Source organism: Malus sylvestris, chromosome 4 (assembly GCF_916048215.2).
Source record: "Malus sylvestris chromosome 4, drMalSylv7.2, whole genome shotgun sequence".
In the NCBI taxonomy this organism is placed as follows: Eukaryota; Viridiplantae; Streptophyta; class Magnoliopsida; order Rosales; family Rosaceae; genus Malus; species Malus sylvestris.
In genome coordinates this window covers 24,218,657-24,243,460 of record NC_062263.1, presented here as the reverse complement: position 1 = coordinate 24,243,460, position 24,804 = coordinate 24,218,657, and the positions used below count along the sequence as shown (strand labels likewise).

Here is a 24,804-nt window from a genome sequence, read left to right as displayed (position 1 = left end):
CAGATGCCAAACCTGCAAATTCCTAATGCATCCTTTTGTCTTCCAACGGTCCATTTTTCTTCAATCCATTTGGTCATTTGTTCTACATCAGCCTATGTGCCACTGAATTCGTTCGTCTATAATTTTGCTTCTTGAGATCAAAGTTTCATACCAAAACTAAAAGATATAAGAAATAACTAACAAACACAGAAATAGCCAAGACAGATTTCTCAAACATTCACATGTATGCACCACCTCCAGGTAACGCCAAAGTCTCTGGATAAGTAACTGCTTCAACGTCGTTTTCGTCGTCAGCCTCGATAATAATTCTGTATGTTTTTTGCTTGGGATTATAGATCACCAAGATCCTTCCCTCATGATCCAGCAAAACTTCACCACTCTCGAAAATGCATACAGGCATCACAGTAGGATCACAAAAGTCAACAAAAATCTGTCTAGCTAATCTCGTTGATGAAATTTTCGCGACTCTTGTCCAAGATTCCTTGACTCCATATTCCTTCATAATCCATATCGAAAAAGTTTTATCCTGGAGCGCTGAAGTATACACAAAGAGACAATCTTGGCTGGTCCCGATTCCGACGAATATATCTCTATCGTCACGTTGGGGCAATGACAGTGTGCTCTTAAAATTTTCTTCTGCTAAATCAAAAGAGACAATCTTGGAACTTCTTCTCTGAAGCTGGATCCAGTGAAGAGCTCCATTTAAGAAGCAGCCCCGTTGATCATTCTTCTCAAGATAATACAGGCCTCGACAAGTCCTCCATGAATTCGATTTAACTGTAAAGACATGTATCATGGATCGGAAAGGTTCTTCAGTTGAAGTTGTACTGTCACGACTGCCTAATATTAACTTGTAATCTTCAGCGGAGGAATCGTACCCTAATCCGTAAAATATCTTATTACGGTCAACATAAGGAGGTTCCGGTAACACATTGGTATCTCCGGTGGAAGGGTTCCATAAGATAATGTTGTAAGGGAATTCGCCAAAGTCAATTTCTAGACATACCAAACCGTTGCACGAACCCAAAATATCGATAACCATATCTGGTTTAATTACTGACGGATAATTGAGCACTCTGGTTGAAACAACATCATCATTATAGTCTATGGAAAGGAGATCGAGATGGTCGTCTGACATTTTTGCAACGAAGAGCTTGAAGTTGTTCTTGCTGGTGCTTGTGACTACTGTGTTTCTCTGGTGTTGCGCAACGAACTGAGGATTGGAGATTACATGAAGCCATGGTTTGCACACACACCGAAATCGCATTAAAGATTTAACCGGCAGCCTCGAGAGTATGTCGAGTTTGATTTCATCAGGGAGGCTGGGCGCCATTGAATGGGAAATTTTGCGAGACTTCATAAGGGTACTGAACAAGAATACCAAAAGATTAATATAGACACACACATTCACACAATAGTACTCTTTGCTCAACATTAAACTGAACATATCACACACAATGCTCTTTACTCAACATTAAACTGAACATATCTAGCTAGGATTTTTTATAGTGGGAAACTGAACCACGAGTAGTTATATTCATGAATCGGCACTCACTTCAACCAATACCAAAATGATTATTTATGGCTCATTTAAGATTCACTTATATAGAAAACGCTTATGCTATGCTTGGAAGAGTTTTTGCTAGAAATTCTTTTTATTAAAAATTTGGTCTACCGGGCATTACTCCTATTAGAACCTCTTTGGAATTTGTTATGAATATCTAAGTGCTTCTCAAGTTCTTTTGACATCTTATAAAATTAAATGATTCTTTCAACCAAAGATCGATTATGCAATTGAACTAGCTATTCAAAATAAGATAGTATTACTAGCTTCATTATTTCTAGAGATTAAACACAAGCAGCGTCTTTCAGCCATAAAAGTTGTAAGATCCTGAATTCCTCTCCCCTTAATATTCCAATAATCAATGTAGATTATCCTATCATTTGTTAAATACAAAAATAAAAAATACAAAAATAAAAAATCAGTGTGCCCAGATCACGAAGTTGTACATCACATGTTATTATAAGTGGAGGGAAAATTTATTCTTCAAGTGACCCTCAATTTATTTAATGTCATGTGCTGCATCATCCCGTATCTTGGACACGTTAAAAAAATTCTCGTCAAACACAAAACACTCACACAACAATATATACGCAATAAATAAATAATAAGAGGAATATGAGAATGAGATACACGAATTTGTACTAGAACTGCCAAACTCATCTTAGGATGTGTGAAAAAGAACGAGAGAATCACATGAAAACAAAACATGGAAATAACTGTAGAGATAAATGAGCTAAGGGGTTTAATTACCTCAACTTATCGCTTTATATGGTGATTGATATTTAAAGCAGGTCTAGAAACAAATGAGTTATAGCTAAGGAAGCCGTTTAGCAGACCCAAAAGTTGAATCCATTATCCACTCCCACTAGGTTTTTGAGCAGTCTCCAATATTTCCAGCAATTGGTGCAAACCAACAATGCTTGACCCAAACTAAGATAAAGACTCACTCTTGACTGTTTTTTCCTCTTTCATTTGTAATAAAATGATAAGAAGGAAGTCAAAAATTAGGGGAAGAGGTAGGAAAAGAAGCTAGTGAAATGTATAAGGTGTCAATAGCACTTCCAGGAGTATGCTTAATTGCTTTGGATATATATAGATTTAATGGATATGTGATTTGAAATGAAATAAGTAAGAAATGAAATAAGTTACGCAATTTAATTGTAGGTTAAAGATACCTTACCTATTACGGAAATAAGCAAGAAATGAAATAACTTACGCAATTTAATTGTAACGGTAGGAAGAAGTGTGATTTACCCTAAAACAATTACTTGAAAAAAGGACGTTGAAGACCCAAAAGCAAACCTTTTACCAGAACATATATATTCTCAAACTAACAACTTCAAGATAAACGCCCACTTAGTACTATAGTCTAATGAGATTCTTCTTAACTTGTAAGTGAGATATCTTTGGTTTGATTCTCATCAAAGGTAAATTTGAACCACATTACTGCTAACCCATTGTAAGGCTAAGTCCGCCATCACCCCATTGTAAGAATAGTGAAGTGAAGAAAACCGATATTCAAGTGAAAGATGAATCTATGGTTGAGTGACACTTGTCAAGAGATTACATAGGTTGTTATTGATAGAGATAGGTTGTGTGGCTAAGATTATGCGACTTGTATGAAGATTAGAGTGTTTGTTAGTTAGGTTGTTAGAAGAATTGAGAAATGTATAAATGTTGTGTAATATACTTGCTTAATAGCTAAGAAATCAATATACTGAAGTTCTTCATTTTTCCTACTTTTCTCTCTCTCTCTAAAATCTCTTGAATTCTTTTTTCTCTCACATTACATTTCTGTAGTATAACATGGTATCAATCGCCATGAAAGCTCACGCTTAATCTTCGATCTGAAGCTTTCGCAGCTCTGATACTTCGTCTTCTTCTGATCTCTCGCTTCTTCACGGTGTTTCTTGCTCGAATTGCTTTCGTCTTCTCTAGAATCTAGGGTTTCTTTTTGCTCCCTGGTGCTTTGCAACTGCGTTCTGGTTGTTTATTCGTCTTCTTCAATTCGTGCACTCCAGGTGTTTGGTGTTTTTTCTCAGAGAAAATTCGGTCGTTTTCTGATCAGTCATTTAGCAAACATGGTTACTGCTTCTCAATTATAGCTCCTTCAATCACCAATAACTGCCCTAGTTTCATCAATTTCTACATCTGTGAATGTTAAGCTAAATGATTCAAACTATCTCAATTGGCATTTTCAAATGAAATTACTGCTTGAAAGTAACGGAATTTTAGGGTTTGTTTATGGTACTCATCTATGTCCTGCTTGACATTCATCTCCATCTGGAGACTTTGATTCTTCTAATTCATCTGATAATGATGAATATTTGATTTGGATGATGCATGATAAAGCTCTGATGCATTTTCTCATTGCCTCTTTGAGTCATGTGGCTATGTCGTGTGCTATTGGTAGTACAAGCTCTAAGGATCTCTGGATTAGATTGAAAGAACAGTTCTCCACTGTCTCTAAGACTAGTATTTTTCAGATGAAATCAAACCTGCAAACAATTAAAAAGGGCTCCAACTCTGTTGCTCAATACTTACAAAAAATCAAAGAGGCCAGAGATTATCTTTCTATTGCTGGAATCTATTTTGTTGATAAAGATATTGTCATACTTGCATTGAATGGTTTACCAGCAGAATATAACACATTTCGAACTGTGATAAGGAGGCGTGAGAATGTTATTTCTCTAAAAGAGTTTCGGTCCCAACTTCTTGCTGAATAGGCTATTTTGGAGTCTATTGTCAACGCACCATTTATGACAGCTATGGTTGCAAATAATTCAACTAAAAAAAGGGCCTATTAAATCTGGTTCTACACCTGGTGGATTCAAGCAGTTCAATGCTTACAAGAACAAGGGAATGGGCAGGTTTAATCAAAATAACATGAGCTATTTACCAAGGCAGTACCTTCCTACTCAAACACATGTTATACAAACTCCAAGTCCTGGTGTACTTGGTGCATTTCCCAATCAGCATCAATCTAATTCTTATCCACAGCAAGGGTATCAATACTCTTAAATGAATTCTTATCCACAACAAGGGTCTTCCTCACGAGTTCATGGACTTGAGTTTCAATCTTAAGCACCAATGCAGGCCTTTCACACTATGGTGTCACAGCCCACCCACTCAGCAGTCTCCTCATCTCCTTCATAAGTATGGCTCACTGATTTAGGAGCCACAAACCACATGACTGCTGATCTTTCAAATCTGTCTTTGGCTTCTCCTTATCCCACTAATGAAGTCATTCAAACTGCAAGTGGTGAAGGTTTGCATGTATCACACATTGGTAACACTGTTATCAAACCTTATATACATCCTATAAAACTGAATTTTGTGTTATATATGCCTAAAATTATCACATAATCTTTTATCAGTGCACATAATTTGTTTGGACAATAATTGTTGGCTTATATTTGATGCCTTCTGTTTTTGGATCCAGGACAAGGCCACAAGGAGGATACTCTACAAAGGACTGTGCAGTAATGGACTTTACTTAATCTCTTCTCGTGCCAATGTTTGTTCTACAACTTCTTAAGGCATGGTTCATCATAAAGCCCTTCTTGGTCAGCTTGTTAACTCTACTATCTGGCACAATAGATTAGGCCATCCATCTAATTTTGTTGTGTCTCTAATGTTGCATTTCCTAAAAAATTCTAGTCTTGTAATTTGTCAAAGCTGTTTAGAGGGCAAATTTTGCAAACTTCCCTTTTTCTCCAAGTGTCAATAAATTTATAATTCCATTTGAAGTGGTGCATAGTGATCTTTGGGGTCCTGCACCTTGTGTATTTGTGGATGGATATAGGTACTATATTACCTTCATTGATGAATGTACCAAGTATTCTTGGATTTTCCCTTTGGTTAATAAATCTGATATTTGTGCTACTTTTGTTGGTTTTCATGCTTATGTCCTTACTCAATTCTCTGCAAAAATAAGAATTTTGCAAAGTGATGGTGGTGGTGAGTACATGGGTAAATCCTTTCAGTCCTTTCTTCTACAAAATGGCATCTCACATCAAAAACTCTACCCTTATACCCCAGACAAAATGCTATGGCTGAATGAAAACATAGACATGTTATTGAAACCACAATTACACTACTTCAAACAGCTAAATTGCCTCCTAAGTTTTGGTCATTTGCACGTCAAACAATGATTTATCTTATTAATAGGATGCCTACTCCCATTTTATCCAATAAGTCTCCATTTGAAGCTTTGTATGGTGCAGTTCCAGTGATTCAGCACTTATGAACTTATGGATGTGCTTGTTACCCTCTTCTCAGACCATATAATACTACAAAACTTCAACCCAAGACAACCAAATGCATATTTCTGGGTTATGCCTCCAAATACAAAGGGTTCATATGTTATGCAGTTTCTCAGCACATGTTCTTTATTTCTAGACATGTTGTGTTTAGTGAGCAAGAATTTCCTTATACAGATTTATTGGCACATACCAATCCTATATACTCATGTTCTGTGAATTCTAATGTTCAACCTTCTCCCCTTGTAGTTACATCACAAAATGTAGTCACCATGTTATCCCATAACACAAACACAAATCCAGTACCATCTACCTTGTCTCCAACTTCAAGTCAAACTCACTTACCCCTACATTCCTCCATTGTTGCATTGTCTCCTCACATATCTCAACCATCATCTCTTTCATTAAATACACAGAGGCCTCTTTAGTCCATACCACCACTCAATCTACATCATATGGCACTTGATCATAGTTTTGATACACTTCAAGTGGTTCATTCCATACCACCACTCAATCTACATCCTATGCAGACTAGGAGTAAGAGTGGGATCAGCAAGAAAATTGTGTTTTTATCTACACTTGTTGCTTCCAAGGATGTTGATCTGTCTCTCTGTGAACCTTCAACATACAAATCAGCTCTTAAGAGTTCAGTTTGGTTTCAAGCCATGCAAGAGGAAATCAGTGCATTACATGGTTAAGGAACATGGAGTTTGGTTTCATTACCAGCTAATAAAAATCTAGTAGGGTGCAAATGGGTCTTCAAAATCAAGAGGCATTCAGATGGCTGCAAGGCATAAAGCCAGATTGGTTGCCAAATGATTCAGTCAAGAACTTGGTCTTAACTATAGTGAAACTTTAGTCATGTTGTTAACCCAACCACAGTGAGGATCGTCTTAGCACTTGTTGCACACTTCAATTGGTCTCTTAGGCAACTTGATGTTAAGAATGCCTTTCTACATGGCATTCTCCAAAAGGAAGTGTACATGGCCCAGCCACCTGGCTTTGTGGATCCACAGAATTCCTCATTAGTGTGTAAATTGCACAAGTCTCTCTATGGATTGAAGCAGGCCCCAAGGGCATGGAATAATAGGTTCACTACTTTTCTGCCTAAATTGGGATTTCAAAATACATACTTAGATTCTTCCTTATTTGTGAAAACTGTTGGATCACAGATTGTGATATTATTGTTTTATGTTGATGACATAATCATCACAGGAAGTGCAACCACTGAGATACAACAAGTGATCACTGATTTAACATCTGAGTTTGATATCAAGGACTTAGGTCCTCTTCATTTTTTTTTTTTTGGGATTCAGATTTCTACGACTCCCAATGGTTTGGTTTTGTCCCAACAAAAATATGTCCAGGAGTTATTTGCTAAAACAAAAATGATTGACTCAAAAGCCTATGATACACCTTGTCTTCCCTACAACAGGTTATTAAAAGATGATGGTGAGCCCTATTCTAATCCCACATTACATAGAAGTGTGGTAGGTGCTCTACAATATCTCACATTCACAAGACTCGATATTGCCTTCTCTGTGCGTGCATTAAGTATGGCAGTTCATGCAAAATCTAATAGTCTCTCATTTCACTGCAGTAAAACTGATCTTCAAATATTTGAAAGGAACTATGGATGTTGGCATTTCTTATTCACGAGGTGATTTGGCCTTACATGCTTTTAGTGTTGCGGATTGGGCAAGTAATCCCAATGATCGCTGCTCTACAACCGGCTTGGTTGTGTTTTTAGGAAATAATCCCATTTCCTAGTCTTCCAAGAAGCAACAAACCGTATCCAGGTCCTCTACTGAGGTTGAGTATCGAGCTTTGTCTTCTACAGTGGCCGAGCTTGATTGGATTCACCAAATTCTTGCCTTTCTTCAAATTCCCATATATGCACCTCCTATGTTGTTTTGTGATAATCTTTCTGCTATAGCACTCTCCTTCAATCCAGTTCAACATCAACAGACCAAGCACATCGAGGTTGATGTGCACTTTGTTCGGGAGAGGGTAGCAACAAACAAGCTTCTGGTGCAGTTTGTGTCATCAAAGGAGCAGTTTGTAGACATTTTAACTAAAGGACTCATTGCTCCATTGTTTCATGTTCATTGTAACAATCTCATGCTAAGATCTTCCAAGTATAAGATTGAGGGAGGATGATAGAGATAGGTTGTGTGGCTGAGATTATGCCACTTGTATGAAGATTAGAGAGTCTATTAGTTAGGTTGTTAGAAGAATTGAGAAATGTATAAATGTTGTATAATATACTTGCGTAATAGCTAAGAAATCAATATGCTGAAGTTCTTCATTTTTCCTACTTCTCTCTCTCTCTCTCTCTAAAATCTCTCGAATTCCTTTTTCTCTCACATTACATTTCTGAAGATTAACAGTTATAAGGTAGTTGGGGTAATGGATGAGGGCTTGAAGAGAGAGATAGGCAGATGTAGCTTGTTTACTACTTGGTGATTCCAGATTTTGCAACTCTACTTGGTGATTCCAGATTTTGCAACTCTTGAGAAACCTCAGTCAAACATAAGTGAAGATTATCGTGTTCGATTAGCTGGAAGTGAAGCTTTCTTGTCTTATCCAGGAAGTTACTTTTTGCAATGCAAGTCATGTTTATCAATTATTTAAGTTACCAGGACATAAAACGTGTAAAATAGCGTAAGTAGATTATTGTTCTTTAAACTATACAACGTGAATCGATCAGCTAAACCATTTTCGATATTTTTTAAGTAGGCTCGAGCATGGACGGCTCCGATCGTCTAATAACAATACATGCTCGAAAAAAATAAATAGAAGGTAGAAGCATAAGATCGAAAGAAGAAACTTGTTAACATCTCTTATTTCATAATACAAATCATACAAAGAAAATGAAAACTATATATTTGGAGTCGTTATTTATTTAACTAGCCAAAAGTCTAAGGGCACTTAATTGTGCAAGGAACTTATATTAAAGTTTCAGAGAGACGGGCCACTATCAATTACTAAAAACATTGATAGTCTCTACTTAAGCACACGTGCAATTAATAAGTATGAGAATTCTATGTAAAAGACCTTGGTGCAATTAGAAGTGAGATCATTTGATATAAGTTGTGATTTATATTATAAGATAGTCGATGTTGTTTTTTTCTTTTATTTGACACGCCCCGAAAAAATAGGACCACTTTGGAGTGGGACAAAAGTAGAGCTATACTGGTTATGTTTATAAGTAAAAATAGTAATTCAGACCCAGATCTAAAATTCGTTCTAATTAAAGTTTCAAAGAGACGGGCCGCGACCACACTAATGACATCGAAATTGTCTCTACTTAATCACCCGTACATTAATACAAAGATTTTTTTATTCAAAAGGCTTCAATACAATTAGGAGTGAGACTATTTAAATTGTGATTTATTTTATAAGATGACAAATGTGAGACTTAGATCATCTTCATAAAAGCACTCATCCCTCCCCCACCGAATTCCAAACTGAGTCCCCAACCACCCCCAAATGTAAAAAAAGGTAGTTATTGGATTCAAAGTCACGAACCATGGTACTACTTTTATTTAGGCTTTGATGGTCATAATTGGCAGAGGGAAAGTATCTGATTAAGGGTTCACGACCTATTTCGTTTTAGTAAAACTCTGATAATCCACTGGTAAGGGCGCAGATTGCGGCTTCCTAATAAACCAAAAATATGGGAGGTTCCGGTTTTGATGCTCCGAGCTGATGAATCTACTTGATTGTGACCACGGGCAGGATAAATTTCTCCATAACCTCTTCGGGCCCAAAAAGAAAGAATAACCGTGACTTGTCACCAGTTATCCCCTTTTAAAAAAATAAAAAATAAAAAATCAACACAACTCTAAAAGTCAAATAGTCATAGGAAAATCCTAATTGCAATAGAAATTAAAATAAAATTACAGAATTGCTCAAAAAACACTCTAACAAAATTTTGAAAAGCTGTTCTAAACCCCTAAAACCTCCAAAAACGCCCAAAAACACGTTGGACTCGTGTTGCCTAAGCCTTTCCCAGCCGAAAAAAGAATCATGGGCCAAATTCAATTACCGAAAAGCCGAAAATACACTACTCCCATCGCTGTTCTAAACCCCTAAACGATGTTCAAACACCCAAAACGTCTTATGTCACAAAAAAGCCGTGTGTTGGACTCATCTTGCCAAACCCTTTCCAAACCAAAACAAGTATCATAGGGCCCAAAAGGAATACCGAAAATCCAAAATACACCAATCACTTCTTTCAGTCCCTCTTCAATACTACACGTACACATTCTCCAATTCCAATTACTAATGTTATCATCATTAAACGGAGCAGCTCTAATGGTCATTATTGAACTGAATCAAGTTGAAGGTTATATGACAAAGTTTCTACAAAAATTGAGTGCAAGAGTTAACCGCAAATATGCCGAAAAGGGTTTGAAGGAAATTAGTTGCGTCACAAATTAGGTGAAGAATATCACATACGTTATAAACCATTTGCTTAACATTATTACCATGGGCCTTGGGATTAATATTTGAGGCTAGGGCCGTGCCTACCTTTGCTCACAATGTGTCCAAAATCAAACAGAAGGTCAGGCACAATAAAATCGACCAAATCATATGAAGGGCTAATTTGTTCCGTGAGTTTTTCTTTTTCTTTTTTTAAATCATGTACAGTTTCATTGAATTTGGTGATCAGTCTTCCAAATTTTGTTTCTGGTGAATAAATTGGTCTTTGGCGTGCATTACAAGCAACAGTTGCCCTGCAGACCTCCAACTTCATGTAATATATATTTGCTCCGAAAACTCCAACTCTTTTGAAGGTTTTTCTTTTTTTTTTTTTTTTTTACTAATTTTCCATTATTGTCTTGCTCAGAACTTGAGAAACTAAAGATAACATCACACGTTAATTGAAAAAGAGTGCATGATCAAAAAGTCACAGCACAACATCCAAACAACTAATATATAGTAATTAGCATCAGAAAATGGCGATCAACACTGCTTCTCCCAGAACATGCCCTTTAATTGCCTCCAACACCTTGTCCTTCGTCACCTGCAAGTGCAACTCACCCAAATTTTAACATTTAATAAAATTTAAATTAAAAAAAAAACTGTTTCTGTTTAATATTCTCTTACTAATATTTGCTTAAATCCGAGTCATGCATTAGTGAAGATTTACTTGATCAATCACATTCACAATTTAACAATGTATAAGAATTGATTTAACTAATTATATTGTCACATAGTCGATTCACGTGATTAATCAGATTCACAATTTAACAATATATACGAATTGACTTAACTATTTATGTTGTCAAATAGTCTAACAAGAGAACATAGACCTACAAACATACCTTGTGACCTAGGTGCAGATCATCGTCCAAAGCATAAAGCTTGAACTCGATCCTATGACCATGATTAGGCAGCATGGGCCCACGCCACCCAGGCACCTTCCAATCATTGTTACCTTCTTTGATCTCGCCATACTCACCACCCCCCTCCTCTTCTTTACCGGAAAAACTCTCCGGCAGTTTTTTCAGAGTCGGTGGAATGTTCACCACAACCCAATGCGTCCAAGGCACGAGAGGACCCTTTGGGTCGGGTGCGTCAATGTCCTGTACAACTAGGGCTAGGCTCTTGGTCCCTTGTGGCAAGTTGTACCATTCTAAAGGGGGAGATATGTTCTTTTTTGCTCCTTGACCTTCTCCTGTGTATTTTCTGGGCATCCTTCCTTCATGGTCTATTTCGGGTGATGTCAATCTGAATTCATCGCCGGAAGCCATAGCTCTTTTGGTTTGTGCATATGCACTTTGATGATTTATATGGCTATTTTTAGCTACGAGCTTTATACAGATCTGGTTTTTGGGTGCACAAATATTAGACACGTCTGTGTGAAGAAGTTTCGTGTTGGCGATAGTAGGTGCGTGGTGTATCACGATGTGACACGTACGATGACATGTGGAGCCTGCTGGAGTCTTCCATTTCTAAGAGGCCATTATTCGTGAAGAATATGTCAGATTGAAGTTCTACCATAGAAAGCCCTTCTATCTTTTACTCGAATTTATTCTCAAGCTTTTTAAATGAGCAAACTAAATTAAATAAAACGTGAAGTATGTGTAGTCGTTAACTATCATGCGAATAACCTACTCTAATGTCATAAATTTTTAAGAAAATTAATGAAAATAGTTTGAAAATTTTGAGTTTTAACGATAAAAACAAAATAAATGGTAAAGTGAATAGTACCAGGATTGACTTTTTAGTATAAAAATATGGTTTTTCATTAAAATAAACAGTACCGAAAACTTTTCGTTAAAGTTTCTTAAATTTTTTGAAGCTCCACTATAATACACATCAATGAAAGAGTGTTTCAGTCTTATGTGATCAACCTCCAAGATATATCGCGAAAGCAATTTCGGAGGAGCTACCGATTGCTGCCTTCATTGTTCAAAATTGTATAGTTGGAGCTGCCAGCAACGATGATTATTTTATACAAAAATCATATAAACTGGGAGTTATTGGTTTATCGCCTTATCAAAAGATAACAACCGCGTTCTAAATGATAGCATATGCAAATGTCTTATGTGACGAGTAGTGGAAAATGACGAAAAGCACGACCATAAATACCTTACAAAAATTTCCGTCATGTTACAATACTCATCGCACAATTCAGTTGGCATTTCATTTAGAGCGCAAATGTCTTTTGATAGAGTGATAACGGCATAACTTCTAGCGCATCTGGTTTTTGTACAAAATATTACGTAGGCGCACTCGATAGCGCCCCCAAAATCTCTCATCGGAATATCATGGAGCTTGATCATCACCTAGACCTAAGTAATATTTCATTAGGGTTTGTAATAACTGTAATAACCATATGATGACCATGTGGCAAGGTATCATTGGGTAAGAGGTTAGATAAGATTGAGTTAGTTAGCATGAAGTTGTTAGTGAGGGTATTTCAGTCTTTTGTAATAGATAGTTGTAACTATAAAAAGAGGAGTGTACAATCATTCTAGGAGTGTGGTTGTATTAGTTTTCTTCAGAAATATAACAAAAGCTTTTCCTCTATTCTCTTCATCTTCTTTGTCGATTCACCTTTCTTACTATTGTTCATTTCTGTAATTCTTCATAAACACATATGTTAATATGGTATCATCGCCGGTTTTTGGCTTGCTGCCGTAGTCGGTCTTGACGCTTCTTCTGCTGTGGTTTTCACATTGGTTCCTGGTGCGTGCTTGGTGAATCTTGATCGGTTGGGTTGCGGATGTTTCTTGCTGGAGTTCGAGTGCTGGGTTTTGTGCATTGCTGATGGATTACAGTTGTATCAGGTGATATTGTTCGTGTTCTTTCATCTGGGTTGTTCTATTATTTCTGGAGTTTTGTTTGGGTATCTGCGATATGCTTGGGTCGAGATTATGCTTTTGTTTCCCTTGATTTGAGAATTCTGGGTGTTTTCTTTTGACTTTATTGTTGACAATTGATATGGGTGTTTCTAAAATAATGGATTGAAGTGCTGGATTTGTAGGATTCAGAAAGTGTCATTCTTTCTGTGTTTGGTAGTGGGTTGCCAGGAAGTGTCATTCTTTCTGTGATTACGATTTGTTTCCAAGAAAGTGTCAATCTTTCTGTGGTTGAGCAGTGTTTACCAGGAAGTGTCATTCTTTCTGTGATTACGATTTGTTTCCCAGAAAGTGTCAATCTTTCTGTGGTTGAGAAGTGTTTGCCAGGAAGTGTCATTCTTTCTGTGATTAAGATTTGTTTTCCAGAAAGTGTCAATCTTTCTGTGGTTGAGTCGAGTTTGCCGGGAAGTGTCATTCTTTCTGTGTTCAAGATTTGTTTACAAGAAAGTGTCAATCTTTCTGAGTTTTGGGTGCATAGAGTGTCAGTCTCTATAGTGTGAGGTTTGTGGCAGTTTTTCATCTTTCAATCATGACTGCTCCTGTATTCAAAGTCGAAGGTGTTTTGGGTATGATTACCATCAGGCTAAAGGAAGATAATTTTGCTAAATGGGCATTTCAGTTTCAGTCTGTCCTACGTGGGTATAAATTGTTTGGTCACTTTGATGGTTCAATTCCATGTCCACCAAAGTTTGTTATAAGTCCTGATACTGGAGTCACTAATGAGATTACAGTGGCATATCTTGACTGGGAAGCAACTGATATGGCATTATTGAGTCTGCTACTTGCTACTTTATCTGATGAAGCCATCGAGTATGTGATTGGATGTAAAACAGCTTATGAAGCATGGGTTAATCTTGTCGATCGTTTTGCTTCTGTTTCTAAATCCAGGGTTAATCATCTTAAAACTGAATTACATACAATTCAAAAAGGGTCCGATACAATTGATAAATATCTGTTGAGACTCAAACTTATTAGAGATCAACTCAGTGCTGCAGGTGAAGTAGTCTCGGATAATGATATTATGATTGCTGGTCTTACTGGATTGCCAAAGGAGTATGGGGTGATTCGCACTGTGATTCTGGCGCGGGAATCCACACTCACTCTGAAAGAATTTCGAGCACTGTTGCTTGGTGCTGAGAGAGAAATTGAGGGCGAATTGAATATTATTACTCAGAGTATGTCTGCTTTATATGTTCAAGGATCTAGTTCTGGTTTGAATTCTAGTTCAAGTTCGTCTGCATCGGGTTCCAATCCTCAAAGCCATGATCATATTCCTGCTATAACTGCTGGTACTATTACTGTTGTGCCCAATGGTCCCACCTCTTTCTCAAATGCAGATCAGCAACAAGGTTATCATCTTCCAGAGTCTTATGGGTATGGTTTTAGTGCTAATTCTGGTTCTGGTAGTCAGAATGTATCAAGATCACAGTCTTTCAATGGTCAAGGCAATCAGTATAGAGGTGGGCATAATTACAGAGGAAATAACAGTTACAGAAATAATAATGGTTTTAGAGGAAGGGGATATTTTAACTCTGGGAACACAACTCAGTCTTACTCTGGTGGTTCGAGATAGTTTGGTGCTGGAAATAATACTTGGTCTGGAAATGTTGATACTAGAGCTAATGTAGTGGTTGAATGTCAGATATGTAATAAACGAGGACACACTGCAGTTAATTGTTTTCACAGAAATACAAATGGTCCAGCTACTGGTTTTGCAATTGCATGTCAGATTTGTGGCAAGAGAGGTCATTCTGCACTGGATTGTTATCAAAGGGGCAATTATTCATATCAAGGTCAGCCTCCATCTTCATCATTGTCTGCCATGAATGCTCAACAGACTTCAACTTTTGTTCCTCAAGATGCTTGGGTGGTTGATTCAGGGGCATCTCATCATATAACTTCTGATATCAATGTCTTATCTCAAGTAACACCATTTGAAGGGTCTGAGAGGATCACTATTGGGAATGGTACAGGTTTACCAATTAAACATATTGGTTCCACTATCCTTCAGACACCAACACACTCTCTAACTCTTAATAATGTTCTACATGTACCTGCTATTGCTCGAAGTTTACTTTCTATGAAACAATTATGTGCTGACAATAAAAGCTGGTTTATATGTGATGACTCTGAATTTTTTGTGCAGGACAAGAAGACAAAGGAGATAGTGTATCAAGGAAAGAGTAGGCCTGAGGAGTTATTTCAGATTCCTGTCTTTACAAGTTCAAAAGGGTCTCAGTTTACTATCAGGAATCCAGAAGCTTATTTGGGGAAAGCAGTGAATAGTAGCATCTGGCATAAAAGGCTCGGACATCCATCTCATACTATAGTAGATATAATGTTGAAGCAGTCAAAGATTTTCATTCCAACAGATAATATACATAGTACTTGTATTTCATGTATTAGAGGCAAGATGTCTAGGACTCCATTTCCAATGAGAACAGATAAATGTACTTTTCCTTTTGAAAAAGTACACACTGATATATGGGGGCCTTCTCCTATAAGATCTCTAGAAGGATATAGGTACTATGTAACATTTGTTGATGAGTACACAAGATTTGTATGGATCTTTCCTATGAGTAATAAATCTGATGTGTTTCTGATATTTGTCAAGTTCTACAATTTTGTTGTTAATCAGTTTGGTGTATCAATCAAGGTTTTACAAACAGATGGAGGGGGTGAATATACAAGCAAGAGATTTACTTCATTTCTTGCAGATAAAGGTATTGAGCAGTTAATTTCATGTCCTTATACCCCGCAACAGAACGGAGTTGCTGAAAGGAAACATAGACATATTGTAGAGACTGCAATTACTCTTCTTACTGATGCTGGTTTACCTTCTGAGTTGTGGTATTTTGCGTGTGCACATGCAGTGTTTTTAATCAACAGAATGCCTTGCAAAAGCTTATCTTTCAGTTCTCCTTACTTGTGTTTATATAAGCAAGCACCTGATTTACTGTCTCTTAAGGTGTTTGGTTCAGCTATTTTTCCATGGCTGAGACCATATAATCTGCATAAATTGCAACCAAGGTCAGAGTTATGTGTTTTTTTGGGTTTCACACAAGGATATAAAGGCTATGTTTGCTTTAATATGCCAACCAAGAAGATCATTGTCTCTAGGCATGTGCATTTTGATGAATCCGTGTTTCCTACTCATTTGATTAATAATAATCAGCCTGTAGTTCCACAAAGACATGATCATCAAGGATCAACATCCCTTCCTGTGATTATTCCTATCCCTATATCTAGAAGTCAGCAAGGTTCTTCTCCAACACATCCTGAGAATATGGTTGGGTCTGATTCTAGTGCAGTACATCAAAGTACATCTGAGACACAATTTGAAGAGAGTGCTTCAACTGAGCTAGCAGTACAGGGCTCTGGGCCATCACATACTCTTTCCTCTGTCCAAGACACTACTCCTTTGCTTCCTGTCCTAGATCCTGCACAATTACATGTAATTCTTCCACCTCTATCATCTTCTCTCAATCATAATTCAGATGTCCCAGGCACACATTCCACTCGTATGCAGACAAGATTACAAACTGGTGCGATTTCTCAAAAGAGCTATGTGGGTTATCTTGTTTCATTGCCTCAGTTGTCTTCCTTACAACTTGATGTGCCTTATACTGCTGATCCATTGCTGGGACTCAGTGATCAATTTTCTGGGGGGTTTTCCTTCGTGGCTGATATAACAAATAGTGAAGAACCTAAAACATTTAAGAGTGCATCTACCAAACCAGAATGGCAGTGTGCAATGCAAGAGGAGTTTGATGCGTTGAAAACTCAGGGTACTTGGTTGTTGGTTCCCCCACCGTCAAATCGATCTGTCATTGGCAGTAAATGGGTGTATAAGGTGAAGAAGAATCCCGATGGTACTGTCTCAAGATACAAAGCTCGGTTGGTTGCCCAAGGTTACACTCAAGAGCACGATTTAGATTATTCCGAGACATTTAGTCCTGTAGTAAGACATACTACAGTCCGGATAATTTTAGCTTTGGCTGCTACGTTTGGTTGGAAATTAAGGCAACTTGATATTAAGAATGCCTTTCTTCATGGAGAGTTGGAAGAAGAAGTATATATGAAACAGCCACAAGGCTTTGTGGATCCTACTTGTCCAAATCATGTGTGCAGATTAGTCAAATCACTCTATGGTCTCAAACAGGCTCCTAGAGCTTGGAACTCCAAATTCACAAGCTATCTTCCAGCTATTGGTTTCAAATCCTCTCTGTCCGACACTAGTCTATTTGTTAAAGTGGATGGTGGTGATCTTGTCATTTTATTGCTTTACGTTGATGATATAATTCTTACTGGTTCAAATCCAGTAAAACTCCAAGCTGTGATTGATGATCTTGCTGGTGTGTTTGATCTAAAAGACATGGGCAAGTTATCATATTTTTTGGGGTTGCATATACAATATAACTCAGACCAAGTATGCTAAAGATCTATTGAGGAAAGCAGGTATGGACAATTGTAAACCTACTTCAACACCATCAAAGCCTCATACTCAGATTCTTGCAGGCGAAGGGAGGTTGTTATCTGATCCTAGTCAGTATAGAAGCTTAGTTGGGGCTCTCCAGTATCTCACTTTTACTCGTCCTGATATTGCTCATTCAGTGAACTTGGTTTGTCAATTCATGACACAACCAACTGATTTGCATATGTTGTTGGTCAAAAGAATTTTGAGGTATATACAAGGGACTGTCGATTATGGTCTTCATTATACGCCAACCAATCATTTTGATATCACTGCCTTTTCAGACTCGGATTGGGCGGCAGATATTACAACCAGACGATCGATTACAGGTTTCGTTGTATATCTTGGTGACAATCCGATCTCATGGCAGTCTAAGAAGCAGTCTACTGTGTCTCGAAGTTCTACAGAAGCTGAGTATAAAGCATTGGCTCATTGTGCAGCTGACATTTTCTGGATTCGATCAGTATTCAAGGATTTGCATCAGTATGTTTCCAATCCACCTTCCTTGTACTGTGACAACTTATCCACTTTGGCCTTAAGTTCAAATCCTGTCTTTCATTCCAAAATCAAACATTTGGATACTGATTATCATTTCGTCCAGGAAAAAGTTCAGAAAGGTGATCTTACAGTTCATTATATTCCTACTGATGACCAAGTAGCCGATGTTTTCACCAAAGGCTTACATAGTCCGATCTTTCTCAAGCATTGTCGCCGACTTGGATTAGGAATTTTGACTGCACCAAACTCAGCCTCACCAGCTCAGCTTCGTTTGAAGGGGGAGTAATAACTGTAATAACCATATGATGACCATGTGGCAAGGTATCATTGGGTAGGAGGTTAGATAAGATTGAGTTAGTTAGCATGAAGTTGTTAGTGAGGGTATTTCAGTCTTTTGTAATAGATAGTTGTAACTATAAAAAGAGGAGTGTACAATCATTCTAGGAGTGTGGTTGTATTAGTTTTCTTCAGAAATATAACAAAAGCTTTTCCTCTATTCTCTTCATCTTCTTTGTCGATTCACCTTTCTTACTATTGTTCATTTCTGTAATTCTTCATAAACACATATGTTAATAGGGTTGACGTGCATCATGTTGATCTGTCCATAAATAATTTTTCAGTGGTTTGACAGTATGATCTTCTTCAACAAAAATATCATACAATTGATTCACCATAATCGTTGTTTCCATGTCTTTACCTTTTGAGCTTTCATCACTGTAAAATAGTTGTTAGGATTCCTAAAGAACTGAAATGAAAGAAACAAAAAAAATTCAATGAAAATGTAGATATGGATTAGAACATTGTATTTTTTTTATATATCTGTTTAGGCCCAAAATAATAGTTTGGGCCGAGTAGAGAATCATTCTCGGCCCGGAAGGCCTTGCGGCATGGATCGTTCAGTACGTGGGCCTCCAAACCTAGGTCGGCTAGGTCAGGACGTAGGATAAGTCGAGTCCTGGTGCAATAAGGAGTCTCGGCAGGATTAATAACCCGAGAGCGAATCCGGCTCAATAAAGGACTAGGTTCACAGTCATAATGAAAGTAGGATTGGTCGAGTCAGTGTTTGATTGGGAGAAGAAGTCCTAGTCCGAATGGAGTTTTAACTCGACCTTGGGGGGAGCCGTTGCTATAAATAGAAGAGGCTGTGCATCATTCGAACCTCCTGCAATTCAACACAAAACTGCCCTGCGCAAACTCTCTCAACAACTTGAGATTTTTCTTTTTTTTTTTCGCTGACACATCTTCCGTTGGCATCAACAGCACTGTGGAAGCAACCGGTGATATCTTAAGTCGGCATAGATAGCTCTGTCATCGTAGAATCAGTCGCCCTCTCAGTATCTTCCGTTGGCATCAACAGCACTGCGGCGAGGACGGTTGGTTACCTATCCAAGTCTCGGTCGAGAAGGATTTCCAGATCCTTATTGATTGAGGTCATCTGATTAGCCTCATTGGCTAAGTGAGGTGTTACAGTATATCGAGCTCGGCGCATTGCACACCGAGTTATTTTATGATTGGATACTCCCAAGTGGGATTTAGAGTTCGGCATTCGGACGGCCGAACCACGTTCACTATTAAAACTTATATTTGCTTTGAGTATTTGTGCCTTTACACTTTGGTGTCGATTCGGCGAGAGTTTACTCTGACGAATAACATCACGGTGACCGAATCCGACGACGGCGATTCGTGAACTTCGTAAGAATAGTAACCTTGTCTTCAGGTTCGAGAGCACAAGAGGCCGACACGTGTTCCTTTCTCGGCCGCAGTCGTGAGACGCAGAAGTTAGCCGCGCGCCCAACGTAGCATCAACAAATTTACTCCTCGGCCGAGCTCGACCGACGAGTTGGCACGCCCCGCATTCACCGAAGGATGTAGTTAGCTTATAGATTACTCGGCCTGCGCGCCACGTAGGCTTGGTAGTTTCTAGGGTTAACATTTTGGCACGCCCGGTGGGACCTAGGGCTAAACTACGAAGTTCATGCCAATTGAAACGTGATTGGTAAAAAAGAAAACAGCTATGGGAAAATCAACAGCCGATTTGCCGATTCAGAACGTAGGACACAGTGTGCCACAGACGCAGAATCCCGTCAGCGCCGTGACACCTGAGTCCACAAGCGCAACCTGCCGAGAAAGGGAAGTTAATCTCGGCGGTCAGGTTCGCAGTCTTGAAATTCCCGACATGAACACTTGCGTTCTCAATGAAGGAGTAATGGAAGATTGTGATGAAGATGGTGGAGAATGATCCAATCCACCCACAAGGTCGTTTCTTCGAAAACGGCTTGACGAGCAATCTCGGACGGTTGAACAGACATTGAGTCGAGGAATCGATAAGCTTCATGACGTGATACGCAATTCCAGTGAAGCACAAACCAAATTACTCGAAATACTGGTTAGCAAGGTCAGCGATGGTAGAACTTTCGATCTTGCCCAACATTTACCGCCGAGGAATAATCTATTATCAAGTGCACCGGCCGAGCCAATTCCTGCTCGGCTCAGGCCAATCAACTTGGAAAGATGAGGAGGGTCGAATAGTAGGTCAGACGGATCCGACCAGAGAGTGGACGGATCCGACCAGATAGTGGAAGTAACACCCGTCATATGACCGAGGTCCAACAGATGATCGATTCGGCCATGAAGAAAGGGCTGAAGTTCCCTAAGTTTATACACCCATATCCAGCTTATGTGGAACAGTTCGAATACCCTAAAGGTTTTAAAATCCTGGATTTTAGCCTTTTTACCGGATAATCATCCTTATCATCGTTAGAACATGTAGCTCATTTCACCGCGCAATGCGGAGAAATTTCATGAGCAGTTTTATCGACCGGGAATGGAAATGTCAATATCCTCACTAGCAAGGATGGCTCAGGCGTCTGACGAGTCACCAATGGATTATCTTACCAGATTCAAATCATCCAGGAATTGGTGCTGAGTACCTCTCCCCGAAGTCGAATTCGTCAGGCTTGCTCTGAACAATCTTGACGTTGAATACAAAAAGAAATTCTTGGGGGCAAACTTTCGGGATATGTACGAATTAGCCCAACATGTCGAGCAGTATGATTATTTGCTCCGCGAGGAAAAGATTTTGAAAGCTCCATCTCGAGGGACGATTTACAAAAATCTTACTATCAATTATGCATCAACCGAGGATGAATGCGTTCGTGTGGATGCAGCTAAGATAGTGATAGAAAAGCCATACGTTTGCAAGGCACTGACTCAAGTTGACTCTAAGGAAGTCAAAATCCGCTCGGCTACTGAAGGAACACTGAAACCGTCAAAAGTTTATACTTTTGATATTACAAAGGCCGATGCAATTTTTGATCAACTGTTATCAGCGAGGATCATCAAACTTCGGCCTGGGCACAACATTCCCAAGGCCGAAGAGCTTAAAGGAAAGATATATTGCAAATACCACAATTCAAGCAAACATACGACAAACAATTGCGTCGTGTTTCGAGACAACGTCCAAAGCTGGATTGATAATGGCAAACTGAAATTTCCAGAGAAGAAGATGAGTGTTGATATTGACCCGTTCCCCACGGCAACAGTAAATATGGTCGATGTGTGCCTACCTAAGGACAAAGGGAAAGGGAAGGTCGAAGTTGTTGCGACGCAACGCTTTCAGAATCAGAATTCTCGACCACGTTTCATGGCCGATTTTCGTTCAAACAAACCACCTACAGCTTTAACGGGACCCGCTATTGTCAAACCTATGATGGATTACAGCACCGATGAAGATAGTGGGACGGCGGTTTTATGCAGTAAATGCAGAGCAAAGGTCAACAGTGAGCCAGAGGAGAAGCCCTCTTCGCTTATAACGGAACGACCTACGACCGCAACCCAGCAAAAGGTAGCCAACGTAGGCCATCATCAAGGGGTTTTTGATAGGCTCGGTCCTAAAGTGAGGATGGAAGAAACACCCTCGGTCAAGCGGCGCCTTGATTTTGATGCTCCATTTTATGACGAGGACTACTATATACGTAACTCTAGCAGCTCGGAATCATCTCGGAGCCAAAAAACTTTCAAACCTCCCGAACCTAGAGATTAACGTTGGTATACATATCACTCTTCGAAAGGCGTCTATACCGCACTGTCCAAATCTCAGAAACGCCGGCACCAAAGGATAGATTGCATGGCGGGCAGCCCAAGAAACTTCGATCCCTAAATGGCGGCCGAAGGACACAATTATCACTGACGATGAACGACCACCTCCAGCTATTATGACAGAGTTGGTTCAAGGGAAACGGTTGGTCAATCGAGATATCGAAACCACGTTTGAAGAGGCTGATAAACGGATCAAACTGCTACTTCGGCTTGGGGAGATGAAGGCACGCCTCGAGCATTTCAGGCAAGAAGCTGAAAGCAAATTAGCATCGCTGGCCATTCAAGAGCCTTTGATCAAAATTCGACGGAATTTGCATCCACCATTCCTCGGGGAGGCCTTGGAATATATGCGAGAATTTCATAAGAAACATTTGGTCAACGATCTGTATGGTTTGCCGAAAGCATGTCAAGACACAATTGATCTGATCTAAACTTGCCCTGATGCCGAGCAAATCATTCAGAAGACCTTAGACCCAGGATTGAAAGCAAGGTTCCAGCACATACGAGAAGCTCGTGTTCTTGGATTTGAAGTCGACCCATATACTGATATCGATGCCGTTGACCTTCATTTCTCAATAGAGGACCTTCAGTATTTACGATATCACTTTGAAGTATTTTCGACTGTGTCTCTCTTCGGCCTTACGGCCGATGAAATAGCACGTGTTGCACGATTGGATGCCTATCTCGACACCAGAGACGCCCGGATGCATTACCAGGAGCAAGTTCGGGTCTTGGCCCAAAGCACACTTTCAATCTCAACCTCACCTGAGGCAATTACGCAGAACCAACAGGCTGCCAAAGAGACGCCGCAAGATCAAACCATTGAAGAAGGAACAGAAGAGTCTCTTTTCCAACTCTGACGGCAGCGGAGGCCGCAGTCGCCGACCAGACAAGAGACGCAGCGAGCGAAGAGGATCCTAACTTGATGGGCCCGTCAGTTCTGGATAACATGGAAATCAGTATGGTTCATGTGTTGCCTGCCGATTTTCAGTCAAGCACAGCTCAACCGAGTTTCCTTGATGGTGACGCAATTGTTGAGGAAGCCGGTCACATTGACTTTGTAACTATTACCGATGACGACTTCGCAACAAAAGATGACAATATCAAAGCAGCTTTGGCCGAATTGTTTCCTTGCTCATCATCGGCCAACCTCCATCATTTAAAGCCATTGTATGTCACGGCCCTTATCGAAGGGTCTCCAGTCTCCAAAGTTTTTGTCGACTGCGGAGCGACGGTCAATATCATGCTTGTAAACATCATGAAGGCGTTGCGTCGCTCCAATGACGAACTCATTCCTTCCGGGATCACAATGAGCAGTTTCGTCGGAGACAAATCATAAACCAAAGGGGTGCTTCCTTTAGCAGTAAATATTACCGGCCGAAATCACATGACCACCTTTTTTATCGTCGACTCCAAGACCGAGTATAATGCTCTGCTCGGTCGAGACTGGATTCATCAAACCAGCTGTATTCCTTCATCCTTATATCAAGTGCTAGTTTTCTGGGACGGCAAATCGGTCATCGTTCACCCAGCCGATAGTCAGCCCTTCGAAACTAACATGATCCAAGCACGGTATTATGATAACCACGTCGGCTATATCACCCTACAGGGTTTCAATGACGAGGGACGGCCGACTCAGATTTCTGTTCAAAAAGCTATCGAGGTTGGCGCCGAAACTGTCCATCAGGATTCAGCGAGACTCGGTTTAGCTAATTTCATCCCCGAAGCCGATGTTTGACACTGATCGAGAAAAACGTAGGGCCGCGGTTTCATCTACTATGGAACGACTGCTGGCCCATTGGTATACTATATCGAAACAACCAAATTCGGGCGTTAACCTCGTCGAGTTCCTTACCGAATGAGATAATGGTCCTGTCTTATCTCTTGACAAAATTCAAGCCATCCCGGCCGAACTCGAAGATAATCGGCCCCAAGTCAAAGATCCCTTGGAAGAAGTTAATGTTGGGACGGCCGATGACCCACGGCCTTTATTTATTAGTGCTCTACTTCCCCAACCTCTGAAGAACGAACTTCGTGCCCTGCTGGAGGAGTTTAAAGATTGTTTTGCTTTGAGCTATCATGAAATGCCTGGTTTGGATCGTACTCTCGTCGAGCATGAGTTGCGTATTAAACCTGGATGTAAACCTTTCCGTCAACCATCTCGACGCTTCTCGACCGAAGTTCAACTCGGTATCAAAGATGAACTAGTTCAGCTTTTGAAAGTCAGGTTCATTCGGACAGCTCGATATGTGGAATGGTTGGCCAATATCGTTCCTGTTTTAAAGAAAAATGGTGTATTGCGCATTTGCATCGATTTCAGAAATCTGAATCTGGCAACTCCTAAAGATGAGTATACAATGCCGATTTTGGATCTGTTAATCGATGCCGTGGCGAATCATGCAATCTTGTCTTTTATGGATGGACACGCCGGGTACAACCAAATTTTCATTGCCGAGGCTGATGTGCACAAAACTGCTTTTCGCTGCCCAGGGGCACTCAGCACTTACCAATGGGTTGTCATGCCATTCGGCC

General features: G+C 39.5%; 2 protein-coding genes across 2 annotated transcripts; both read right to left on the bottom strand.

Annotated features, from left to right (window-relative positions):
• Window positions 1–217: 217 nt before the first annotated feature.
• LOC126618250 (F-box/kelch-repeat protein At3g06240-like) lies at window positions 218–1,333 on the bottom strand. Its single transcript, XM_050286304.1, has one exon. The coding sequence runs from the start codon at window positions 1,331–1,333 to the stop codon at window positions 218–220; it is 1,116 nt and encodes a 371-aa protein (XP_050142261.1).
• A 9,360-nt stretch (window positions 1,334–10,693) lies between these two features.
• Window positions 10,694–11,664, bottom strand: LOC126617856 (uncharacterized). The gene is made up of 2 exons (XM_050285942.1): window positions 11,160–11,664; window positions 10,694–10,858 (listed from the first exon to the last, which is right to left on the bottom strand). Exons 1-2 carry the CDS (start codon window positions 11,586–11,588, stop codon window positions 10,784–10,786), a joined length of 504 nt encoding a protein of 167 aa, XP_050141899.1. The 5' UTR covers window positions 11,589–11,664; the 3' UTR covers window positions 10,694–10,783.
• Between the last annotated feature and the right edge of the window lie 13,140 nt (window positions 11,665–24,804).